The sequence below is a fragment of the Propithecus coquereli genome, unplaced genomic scaffold (genome assembly GCF_000956105.1).
Source record: "Propithecus coquereli isolate 6110/MARCELLA unplaced genomic scaffold, Pcoq_1.0 Scaffold210, whole genome shotgun sequence".
In the NCBI taxonomy this organism is placed as follows: domain Eukaryota; kingdom Metazoa; phylum Chordata; class Mammalia; order Primates; family Indriidae; genus Propithecus; species Propithecus coquereli.
In genome coordinates this window covers 5251922-5264979 of record NW_012146079.1, presented here as the reverse complement: position 1 = coordinate 5264979, position 13058 = coordinate 5251922, and the positions used below count along the sequence as shown (strand labels likewise).

Genomic DNA, 13058 nt, shown 5'->3' with positions numbered 1-13058 from the left:
TATATAGTAATTATACATAGGTCTTTGTCCTTTGTAAAATGCTTTCAAGTTCTTGGGTTTGTTTTTATTTTATTTTTACATAAATTCCATTGCTGATACCATTATGCTGTTATTTCTTCCTTCTATCAAATGCTTTTTAGTTCTTAGGTTTATTTTTATTTAAATTTTCTGACTCCTATGATGAAACTATAAACCATTATTCCTTCCTACTATTAGTTTATCTGCCTTTAAATTGCCTTTTCACTCCTACTCCCCTGTAAGGAATTTATGTAAAAATAAAATAAAAACAAACCCAAGAACTTGAAAGCACAAAACTCAACTTGTGATGACTAGTAGCAGTGATCTTATACCTTCTCATTCAGTCAGTCAGTCATGTATATATTTATGGTGTGTGTTTGTTTGTGTAGAAAAGCGGGTCTTGCTATGTTGTACAGGCTGGTCTTGAACTCCTGGCCTCAAGCGATCCTCCTAGCTCGGCCTCCCAAAGTGCTGGGATTACAGGCCTAAGCCACCATGCCTATCCTACCTTCTCAAAGTGTTTTTATTAATACATGTTATTCCCCGAGCTCCTTGTCCAATATTCTGTATTGAACCCCAGAAGTTTTCTTCATTTTTTCTTTTTTTTCTTAAAATTTTTTTTCTGGGTTCTCCGGCATTTATAGTGAAGCCAGGGAATCCTTATTTACCAAGTTGAATAAAAGATACTTCAATAAATGCTATTCCTAAAATAGTTAATAAAGGGAGTTGAAAAGGTTTTATCTATGAAAAAACAATCACATTTTGAATTCTCTGCAACTAGCTTTATATAAAATGAAATTGAGAAATAAATGCTGCCAAAATAGTCTAGAAAAAATATCAGTTTAATCTTATAACATGTCTAATAGAAGTCAATAATCTAATGGGATTTAATAATCTGTTTACTAGGCCTTTAGAGGACACGTGAAGGAATTATTTCTACTAAATAATTTACATGCTATTTTCAAATTATTTTTATTATACTAAATCTTAAGAGGATTCTAATAATATTACTGGATTCAAGTGATGAAATTTTATTTTTTTCTAAAAATACTAAAGTCAGTCTTATTGTTAATTTAGATTAGCTTCCTATAATTAATTAATCTACATTCTGTTCCTCACATATTATCTCTTTTACCTAACTAAAATTTTATAAGCATTAAATAATTTATCTTACTAATTGACAATTTTTTAGCTGAATTTAAATTGGAAATAACCAAGGCCTTTAGATAAATTATGAACACAATTTTTTGTTTTATAGTCTTTCATATAGAAAGCGCTGGTAGAATTTTATATTTTCTTTTCAGTAATCTGGAATAAAAACTTCTGTTCATGTGTTCATTGGAGGTGAGAATAAAACCACCATTATGACTCCACTGACCCCATCTGTTCTTATAGAATTGTCTTTTACAGACACTAATGGTGTAATTCTCTTTGCTCTTTATCATAGAAAGCTAAAACTTTGGCCATGTCAGTTACTTCTTCTGGATTTGCTGAGTTCACTCCTCAGTCCATCCTAAGGTCTGGTCTTCGAACAACACCTTTAGCGTCGCCCTCTTTATCACCTGGAAGGTCTCTTACTCCTCCTTTACGACTTAAAGAAACTAGAATTTCATTCATGGAAGAAGATATGAACACAAAGTGGACTGCTGGAGTAAGTTTGCTAATAATTGGGAGAAAAGACTAAATAATATCACATGGATATTTATGAAATCAGGAAAGATAAGTCCTGAAAGAAACATTAGGGCACTGGCTAAGTGAAACTCACCATTTTACAGGTTAAAAAAATAGGTCTCAGAAGCACCAATAAGTTGCCTGTAGTCAACTATTTGGTAGCAGAGAGGGGACTAGAATTCTAGACCTCTTAATTCTGAGTCTATGTTTTCTTGTTTGTTTACCTTATATTGTGTTGCTTAAGTTTCTAACTGGTTGTCTATGTAGGAGGGGTGTGTCTTCAGAGCTCCACTGTAGGTTAACAGGAACCCATTTGGTGACTAGCCTGTGCTATGTTTGTCTTCTGAAAATTCCGATATATTACCAGTTAGGGAACCATTAACCACCATTAACTTTTAGTTATGTATCTGAAGAGAACAGATTTGGAATAAGTGAATTTTGATTAAGAAGAGAGTTTGGAGAAATACAGAGCATGGAAAGGGTGGGTATGATTGGGATGGGTAGCTTTGAACTAGACTGATATTTACTGGTTAATTTTTTTTCTTTTCAAAATCTTACATTACAGGCTGCAGATGACAACAAAACAAAAGTATTTGTTACTACACCTTTTCAAAAATGTGAAGTTGAAATAGAAACTGAATGGCTGAAGAACAAAGATAAGACCACATCTTTTTCCCTGAATATCAGCCCTGAGAAGGACCATCAAGAAATGGATGTGAGGTCACAGGATACACCCTCACAAAGTTTGGACACACTGGACATGAGCAAAGAAAACAGCAATACTTCAGCCAGATCAGACGAAACTACCTTAGAGTATCAGGATGCACCATCACCAGAAGACTTTGAAAATAGTGTTTTCATGGCGTCTAAGCCAACAAACTCTTCCTCTGAACTAATTACGAATTTAACTGAACAAACTGAAAAGGACAGTGAGAAAGATATGTTTGAGTCAAAAGTAACTACTTCAAACCTGGAGAAACAAATGGGTAAGAACTCATTTCCAAATAGTCAAGATTGCTATTGATATTTGTCAATAAAATTTGTAATGGAATTTTTTTCCACCCTGAAAAAATCAGGATTAAATTATTGTATGCTCGCAGTGTGCTAGGTCCTAGACATAATGCACAAATCTATTCTTTCAGCTTACAAGTATGGCTTACATTGTTTCATAAGTAGGTATAAGATTTGATAGGAGGAGAACTTACGTGTATTACTTTTTTTTATTTGGCCATGAAATTTGAAAACAACAGCAATGTTAAAGGAAGGAAACATAAGATGCCATATAGTCTGACTTGAAATGCCTTCTCATAGCTATGAGAAAGAACAATATTAACTTTACAGACGAGATTGTTACTGCAATTTTTATTTATCCAGCTGCCCCAACTTTCTAGAATTCTCGGAAATGAGGAATTTCATTCTATTCTCCATCCCCACCTCCAAAACAGTCACTGGACAATCAAAATACAGGTCCAAAGACCCATGAATTTATTGTCTTTATATTCATTTACTTATCAAAATTTTTTTTTAATGTATGTGCTTCAGTTAGCTGCTCCTGTATGTATGCTAGGTGTTGAAGATCAATCAGTCAGTAAAGTAGACGTCCTAATTGCCCACATGTCACGAAGAGCGTAGTGGACTATGTTGACAAACAAGCATTTGTAATGAATGATGCAGTTTAGTTAATGCCGTGCTGGGAGGCATAGGAGGGGCCAGAGGAACACCAGGAAGAGGAGAGACTTGGCCTAGAATTGGTGAATCGGAAAACTAAGCTTATTTTTCTTACACCTCACACAGTTCTAACAAGTTTATTTAAAGTAACTCCTAACTTTAAATCTGTAAAACCACATACTTAAATAAAAATTTGTGTCATAAGTAGTTTCTTTTGGGAAATATTTTCTGCCTAGACTGAACCAAGTTATCTTAAGATATGAGTCCAGTGAAGTTTGTACTATGGTATCTTTACTTAGTAAACGTAGGCATTATTAATTGTTCTAAGAACTTTAAGACACTCCTAATTAGCATATGTCTAGAAATTTACATTGCTCTTTTGATGTGTTTTTTGATGTTCTATTTAAATATTTAAATGATAAATATTTGAGAATGTTCATAGCACTATCTTCATTGATTATTCTTACAGTGTTAGGCAGTCTCAAGTGGTAATCTTTATTGTTTTTGTGAGGGGGAATATAACATAAACTCTAATGTGAAATAGGCTAAATTTGAATCGTAACTTAGCTACTTACTAAGTAGCAAACTTTGTGACAGCAATGTATGCTTATGCTTCAGTTTTCTCATGTACCTCTTTGGATGTTGAGCATTAAGTGAGTTAATATACATAAAACATTTGCATGTTTAAGTGCTGGATAAGCCAAAAGTGAGAAGTGGGAGGTTGAGGGGGGCTGTTGATTTAGGCTCAGAGAATTAGAAGATTGAAATACTGGCAGTCTGGTAACCAGGGAGTAAAACTAAAAGAACAAAAAACCAGACCCAACAACTTTTTAAAAAATAATAGTCCAAGACCACTAGTAATTGCTGAACATTTAGCATAAGTAATATTCTTATCTGTATGATTTATAGGCACTTTAGAAGATGCAGAGACAAAGGATCTCTTAGTGGCAGAGGATGCATTTTCAGAACTAAATCACTTAAGCCCTATTCAAGGACTTGAAGCTTCTGCTTGTGAACCATCTACCCATGAAGGGTAAGTTTATGGAAGAAAATTCAGATACTTTTAAAGCTTAATGAAATTGTGAACCAGCAGTAAAATATTCTATGCATATTAGATCTTATTTAAATCTTTGACGTTTCCATTTTTGTAATGTCTGTTTTAAAAGAAGTTTAGTTGTACAATTGTGTGTTATTTGGTAGTTACCATGAAATCTTACAATGCTACTAGACATTTCTGGAATATATGAAGACATGATGAAGTGAAGCAGAACTCTTTTAATATTCTTTGGTGATTCTGGTTTTGTTAAAGAGCAAAAGTGTCACTCAGAGCTGTGCATTCCTCCATGCCCTCTCCTTTTCAGTGGTTTCAGGATGTCAGACACAGGATGCCTATAGGATCAAAGTGGAACATAAGGAAGATGACTCAGAGATAATTTTATGCCCTACCATTTATTCGATACAAGACTCTAGCTAAGTTTTTATTTCTTTTTTAGTGACTAATTGAAGTATTATGCTCCCAAATAATTTCATGGACACTTTGTACCAGGAAAGGCAATACACTAGATTATATAGGGCAGTGCTATTTGAAGCATGGTCTAGTAGAGTGGCAAGTGCTTCAAACAGTTTATGGTCTGCAACAAGATAAGCATCTTGCATTGGAATATAAATCAGTGTACTGCTTCCTTTAGTGAAAGTCAGCTGAGCTAATCAGTATGATTAGTGAAGTGTGAAGTAATTGATTGACCTTCTGGCAAAAACGCTCCTTGTCTCATTGCAACACTGGACACAGATTTGTATATAAGCACTTTGAGTAGCACTGTTGCAGAAGACACAAAAAGTGACAGCTTCAATTATCAAGGTGTAAGGGTAATTTAGTGAAATTAACCCACATAAAACAATTTAAGACATTGTGAGTGGTTCATTACTTTATAAATAATGAAAGTGACTTCACAAACCACCCACAAAATTTAGTGTCTATATAATAGTCTCCTCTTGAAATCAGTCACATGCTTCACTTCTAAGAAGAGAAATCCAGATTAGCTGGAATTTTTGCGAGGCCTTCATGGAAGAAGTGAGAGAAACTAATATGAAAGGATTACCAATTATTGTCTTGTTCTAGTGTTTTTTGAATTTTAGTGAAAATTAATGCTATTTATTACAATGGGTTTGATGGGTAATTGCAGCAATCACGTGAGAAGAAACTTTGTGGTAACCAGTGAGAATCTAGGTCAATATTCACTATCTTGGCAAACTAGTTCCTTTTTAAATGTAAGTTTATTTGATATTTTGTGGAGATTTATCATTGGTTCTGTTACCCTTTCTGTAAATATTATGACTTAGATAAGTCTTGGAAAAATCTATATATATTCCAATTACCTGCTTTTCCTTGAATTTACTTTATAATATTATCTGTCCTATTTTAAAATCAGCATGCTTTAGTTGGGTTTTGGGGAAAGGCTAGCTCAGAATAGCAAAGGACCACTGTCAGCATATTCCAGAATTTATTTTCATCACATGGATTAGCACAGGGCCCGTTGGTTTCCCATTCTGAGTCATTCGTCATACTCTTTTCAGTTAGCATTAAAATATTGAACCTCCTTCTGCTGAGTACATAGGAAATGTTCTGTAATACTTGACAGACTTATTTGAAAAATATGGCCACAGATTATCATTTCATTTGTACTCGAAGGCCATGTCACTGTTGCCAAAAAAATAAAATATTAGAGAATAGGAAAAACAAGTACCATATTTGTTTCTAAATTCACTTGTAAATTTTATATTGTTCAAGATGAGCTTGGATGATATTGTTTCTCTGACCCTCAGTTTTCATCAACAAAATGACAAATAGGTAAGGCAGTAGGACTAAAGCAGGTTAGAGCAGACAGGATCTTCTTATACACTAAAGCATATATTTCTATTTCTAAAGGAAAATTCTCACCCTGAAGTCCAAGGTACCAGTTTTGGATGAAGGATTAATACCTGTTGAAACCTGCACCTCTACAGTTAGAGCAGATAACAATAAATGTATGTATTATTTTGACTTTAGGATTATTTCATTTTAGTGTTCTGAGTAAAGTATTCTGTTCTTAGAAAAAAATCTATTCTATTCAGGTTTTTTTTTCCCTCAGTTCTTCCTCTCTAGTCAGCTTTCCTGGCATAAAAGCATTTTATGATGTATCAGCTATCAAAACAGTGGATTGCCTATACGGCATTCTGTGGCTCTTATAGTGGAAGTCTTAGAATGGTTTTTGTGGACATATTTTTCTTTGTAACATGAAAGAACAACACAGTAGATTAGCAGTCTACAGCCAGACTGCATACCTATTTGATCTTCCTAGACTCAGGTATCTACATGGGCAACTTTCATTTTTATTCTGTGTTTGTGATAACTTAAGGCCAAACAATGTTGGCTTTTTGTTAGAAAATAATCACAAATGACTGAATTTACTTCAGGGAAATAAAGATATGGAATTCATTTAATTTTTTTTTTATCTAATGAACTTTTTTTTGAGTGCTATTTCTTAGACCCTGACTATACAGAGATGAGGAAGATACATTTTCCTCAATGAGCTTACAATTAGGTTTAGGAGCAGCAGATGCCTTGAATGTCTATGTCTGGAACTTGTCTGCGTTTCACATATATTAACTCATTTAATCCTCACAACACTATACACTATGACATAGTTACCTGACTCTAGAGCCCATGCTGTCAACAGTTCTGCCTTTCTGCCTGTCACATTATGAATAGGGCTTATAGTAAGCTTGAGTAGACCTGTTTTTGCCTCCTGATTAGCAGTGTAATGTATGATTATAAGATAATCCAGAGAGAACTGTCTAACATGTAAAGTAAAAACCTGGTTACCCATTTTAGGGATCCATAATTAACAATTTAAAGTATCTTTTTCCTGATTTTTTTTTTTTCTGTGCATATTTTCCCTCATCTGTGAATAACACAGAATAAAAATGAAAGTTGCCCATGTAGATACCTGAGTCTAGGAAGATCAAATAGGTATGCAGTCTGGCTGTAGACTGCTAATCTACTGTGTTGTTCTTTCATGTTACAAAGAAAAATATGTCCACAAAAACCATTCTAAGACTTCCACTGTAAGAGTCAAAGAGGAGATAATTTGGTGGCTAAAGGGTTTATAACACAGTTCTACACTTACTGTAAGACTATGAGCTATCCATCTATTTTTTGTCTGTAAAATATTGATACTATTAATATTCCTATTTAAAACTATCATTTCATAGAGTTGTCAGGGTTAAGCCAGTTGCATGTAAAGTGTTTAGAGTAGTGCTTGACACTTAAAGTTTAATAAATGCTAGCTATTATCATAAATAATTATCATTACATTATTAGTACATTTATTATCAAAAAAGCAACTTTCTTTCCTTAATATATTTAAGATATTTTTCCATGTCAGTGATACAGATTGATTCTGCTCTTTTTAATGACTCTAATAGTATTGCATAGTATGGTTATTCTGTGGAATGTTTACCTAATTGCTTAATGGTGAACATAGGGGCTCATCACCATTTTTTTTTTGTTTGTTTTGCTATTTCATTTCTGCAGTGAATATTCTTGTGCCTTTGTTCATTCTGTGTCAGTATTTCTGTTGGATAGTGACATGAGCTTGCTGGATCAAAGAGTATGCACAGATTTTTAATATTTTATTGTTTTCTCCAATAAAGGTTGTATACTTACTTTCATTACTGATGAGTAGAAGATAAAGTACCTGTTTTCCATTTCCTCTTTGCCAAACTGACAGATGGAAAACATTTTCATCTTATTAGTGTTTGCATGTTAGTGATAATAGCCCCATTATCTGTTAAAAGTGTGAAAATATTTTTTCATAGTTTGGTTTTTTAACCTTTTTTAAATTAATTTTTGTCAAATACTAAAGGATTTTTGATCATCTTTTCCCCCCTTGAAGTATTTTGTGTCATTCACAAACTCTAAACCCAAATGTAATTGCTAAATGACATACAAAACATTGGCAAAGAGGAAGAAAAAAGAAAAGGTGTTTTGTTTTGTTTTGTTTTAAGTAATAGAGTACATTTGTACCCATTTATCTTCTGTGTTTTACCTTCACGGAAAACAAGTATGTATTGTTTAAACTGAAAGGGTACTGAAGAAAAGAGGATTAGTATGTAAATCTTCACAGGCTTTTCCCCTTTAAGACATTCTGGCAACATGACAGTTTATTAAGATAATATTCTCAAGTGCAGTGTAGACTTTTCCTCCTTAATTGTATATAGATCTATTTTTCAGTTTAAAATGTAAAAGATTAACTCTTATTTTTCTTTCAGCTGTGGCCGATGTCCTTGGCGGTAGTGGAAGCTCTGGGCTCACTATCTCCGAAGGTCCTATTATCTCTGAACATAGGCTTGACCAGGAAATAGCATTGAACTTAAAAGAGGATCATGAAATAGAAGTCGATGTACTAAAAGAAAGTGTTGACTTACCAGAAGAAAAGCCTCCAATTTCTGACAGTTCTCCTGATACTCAAGAAATTCATGTAAAAAAATTAATTTTTTACTTTTTTGTCAGTCTTTAGTTTTGGTTTAGTCAAAACAATAGTTCAAAGCTGATGTATTATTTGACTGCTATATAAAAACCTCTATAAAAATCTAGATTCAAAAAATAAGCATATAAATATTTTGTGGAATGTAAAAGAACACATCCTTTAAGAAATGGGTTTCGTGACAGGTGTCGTGGCATGCACTTTTATAGTCCCAGCTACTTGGGAGGAGGAGGCGGGAAGATTTTTCAGCCCAGATTTGAGACCAGGCTGGGCAATATCCCCATCTCAAAAAAGAAAAGGAAAGAAATTAGTTTTCATGAAAGCCAAAAGGCTGTGTGAGCAAAGCCACAATTTTAACTATTTAATTTTTGCTTTTAATCTGATTCAAATGAAAGGGTTTTTTAGTCATATGAAAACAGATAATGACCACTCCAGAGACAAGTATAACATTTAGACCTTTCAGAGTATATATTAAATATGTGGATACAGTTAAACAGGACTTTTGCCCCATGCATCCTCATGGGAGAAAGATATTAAACTGGCTGGTGTTGAACTTCTATACACTCTAGAAAGGATTTGATTTTTTTGGTACTTAATGTGACTTTTTAAAAAATTCCATCAAATAACTTGTTATCAACAGGCAACTTTTATATGATAAATGAATTTAAAATGAAAAACCAACTCTCGTAATTATTTATAGAAATCTGTATAGAATTTGGGAAGTTTCTTAACTCATAAAAATGTCATAGTTATCCATATTCATCTTAACGAGTATTCTCACTGTAAAATAGAAGGATAAAGTTCCTATTTCTTCAGTTGGGAAGCTAATAAAAATTGTGGGCATGGTGTAAGTGGGAATCCTCATTTCTAGGTTATTTCCAATCTGTCATCTCACTGAATGTTTGGGGAGTGGGAAAATGTCATTGTCTAGGTGGGTGGTAATGTTCTACCTTCTTGGTCAGGAGATCTCTCTGTTACTTTCTACCTCCTCCTTTTTCTCCCCTTCCCTTACCAAAAGGTAAATGCAAGGACCATTCCTTCTTCCACCAAACCCTTGCAGGAGAGGTACTGAACTTGAAAGCCTTAGGAATTTCATGGTTTATGCAGCCCCAGCAAAGGGAAGAGGATTGAGTCTAGCCCAAGGGAGCTTATGTAGGTGAATTGTTCTTCAACCTTATGGGGATCATGCTGTTTAGAAAAGTGTGGATAGTTAGGTAATTTGGGGATTAAAACACAGTATGGGGGTTGTTTCTTTTTCTCCAGTTAATTTTTTTTCTTGGGTGAGAATAGAATAAGTCCTTAATTCTTCTTACAACTGTTAGCATCATAATAATTTTTAAGATTTTGTTAAGACTGTCTTTTTAGCCAGGGAAATGTGGAATTTCTAGTTTAATTTTAGTCATAATCTCAAAATCTTTTCTATCTAGTTATTTTGACTGAATGAGAAAGTCTGATTGCCTAAATGAATATTTTATAAAGTAAACCCATAAGTATATACCATATTAAATATAGTTTATGTTTAAAAATGCACACACCAAGGGTAAGATGGTCATTAAAAACCTATGTGATTTGTTAAAATATATATTAAAATTCTTTAACCAGTCTCTTTATTTTTAGGTGATTGGACTTGAAAAGCTTGAAGATCAAGATTCAGGAGAAGAGGCTAGGAATCTTTCATTTAATGAGTTGTATCCCTCAAGAACTCTTAAGCTTCAGTATAATCTTGATACTATGGAGCAACAGTTTTGTGACTTGCCTGAAAATAAAGACTCTGCTGAATGTGACATTGCTGAAGTAGATGGGGAACTTTTTGTGGCTCAGAGCAACTTTACCTTGATATTGGAAGGTGAAGAAGGAGAAATTGATCCAGGTGATTCTGCATCATCTGATGTGTTACCTAAAGCAGTTAACACAGCAACTGAGGAAAAACTTGTGTCCAGTGGGGAAAATGATAATCATGGACATGTTGCAAATTTGCCACCTATTATAACTAGTGACCAAGAGTCCCAAAAGGGAGAGACTTTACCATATGTGCCTGAACCAATTAAAGTAGCAATTGCAGAAAATTTATTAGATGTAATTAAAGACACAAGAAGTAAAGAGATTACTTCAGATACAATGGAACAGACCATTCATGAAAATATACCTTTAATTAGCCAAAAGGTAATGAGTTCCACCAGGGTAGTCAAATCTACACCTAAAACTGTTCAAGAAACAAGTACAATGACTATCAATGTCAGCCAGGTGGATGACATGGTTTCTTCCAGAACTCGCACAAGAGGACAGCGTGTCCAAAATCTGAATATCAAATCAGCACAACAGGAAGAGTCAGCAGGTGTTGCTACTCCTAAGATGCTGCAGCTGTCAGTTATGAAGAAAACGAGGAAAACAAAAATTTCTGAGGCTTCTGAGAGCACCTGCTCTGATGTTGAAGGAATATCTCAGAACCAGCAAATACCTCAAAATTCTATTACTCCTCGAAGAGGAAGAAGAAAGAGAGAAATTAATCAAGATACATTAGAAAGTGTTAATTCTGTGGAACAGGAATTCCAGGTCACTACAGTTAGGAAATTAAGAAAGTTAAAATCATCTCAGCAGTTGGAACCAGCAACTAAAGAAATTTCTTTTAAAAAAGAAGTTAAGCTCCCATCTGTTACAAAAAAGACTCCTACAAGAATTAAAAAATCTGTAGAAAATGAGGAAAGTATTGATATTATAAATGATCTAAAAGTTAGTAAAGTAGCAAGTCCTAGCAAAACCATCAGAAAACTGAGAAGTGCTAATTTAGATGCTTCTGAAAATAAAGGATATAAACAAGATGGAAAATCCAGTGACCAGCAACTGCCTATTCAACATAGGAGTAGGATCAGAAAGAGAGAGGTTAGTCCATCAGATGTGATAGAAGACTGTAAACTTGATTCATCCCAGTTAACTCTTCAAGCAGAATTTGATACACCTACCATGCCTAAGAAACGTGGTAGACCAAGAAAAATAAATCCATCTGAAGATGTAGGATCTGAGGCTGTTAAGGGAGAGAGAAGTCCGAAAAGGAGAGAAGCTCTCAGCATCCAAAGGAGATCTACAAGAAACACCCCAGCTAAAAGTGAGAATATTGATGTTGGAAAACCATCTTTAGAAGAATCTGTTTTAGTGCCAAATGAGGAACTTGCTATGGTGAGGAGTTCTAAGAAAAAGCTTACAAAACGGACTGAAAATCAAAGCCAAAAACGTTCATTACACTCAGAAGAACGCGTAGGTGAAGTGACACCCAAAGAACCAAATTACCAAAAAGAAAGTTTGCTTGCTACAACTGCTTTTACTAAATCATCCCATAGAACAAGGACTAGATCTAGCAAGGCCATCATGTTGCCAGACCTTTCTGAACCAACAAATGAGCCATTTCTACTTTCTCCTCCTGTCTCAAAAGTTCCAAGGAAAGAAAAAGGTACTTTTCTTTCTCTTCTATTTCATTCAGAGTCTTTAGCTAAAATTTGATTGTTTGAAAGCACTAATTGATTATTTGTCCTAAAAATGATTTGTAATTATAGGGGATTTCTCCCCTCCAAAACAAAATCCCAAAAAACTAAAATTGTTCTTTTAGTAGGAAAGTTAAAAGATTTCATGTTTCAAAGTTTGAGATTTAAGAATCTAATGTGGTTCAATATGACTTTGTAAATTCTATAATTCACTTGATATAGATTTTATTTTTTAAATAGTGCCTTTATATGGTAAGTGACTTTTAATTTTGGTTTCTCCCCAAATAGAATCGGCATTTTTAATCTCCTAAGTACTACTGTTTGGCTCACACCCTAGTGACATCCACAACCCCAAATTGTTTTGGACAGAACCATCAGTGGCTTTTTATTGATTAGGATACAGAAATTATTTAAATCCACATTCACTATTGCCCACAAACTGGCAAGTCTGCATGCCCTCATCCCTCATTGTCACTGATGAGCTAATGATTGTATCGTTTTGTTGGTATAAATTATACCTTCCCAATAGGAGTGATCTCTCTCCCAAAAGGGTGAAAATATCTTACTCTTTTTATGTATTAATATAAAGCACATATATAAAGTACACAGGTAACAGTGTATCTGTGGCAATAAAATTTCATGGGGAAAAACAATTTCAGTGGGAGGGGGTGCTTTAAAAATGTCTAAAAAGGCAATAATG

General features: G+C 34.0%; 1 protein-coding gene across 1 annotated transcript in view; it reads left to right on the top strand.

Moving 5' to 3' along the window:
* AHCTF1 (AT hook containing transcription factor 1) overlaps positions 1-13058 on the top strand; it is a 93339-nt gene that overhangs the window by 74117 nt on the left and 6164 nt on the right. Inside the window, exons 26-31 of the mRNA XM_012644341.1 lie at positions 1466-1669; positions 2255-2675; positions 4267-4390; positions 6284-6381; positions 8668-8876; positions 10500-12327. Coding sequence (XP_012499795.1) covers positions 1466-1669; positions 2255-2675; positions 4267-4390; positions 6284-6381; positions 8668-8876; positions 10500-12327 — 2884 coding nt within the window. The remainder of the gene's footprint in view (positions 1-1465; positions 1670-2254; positions 2676-4266; positions 4391-6283; positions 6382-8667; positions 8877-10499; positions 12328-13058) is intronic.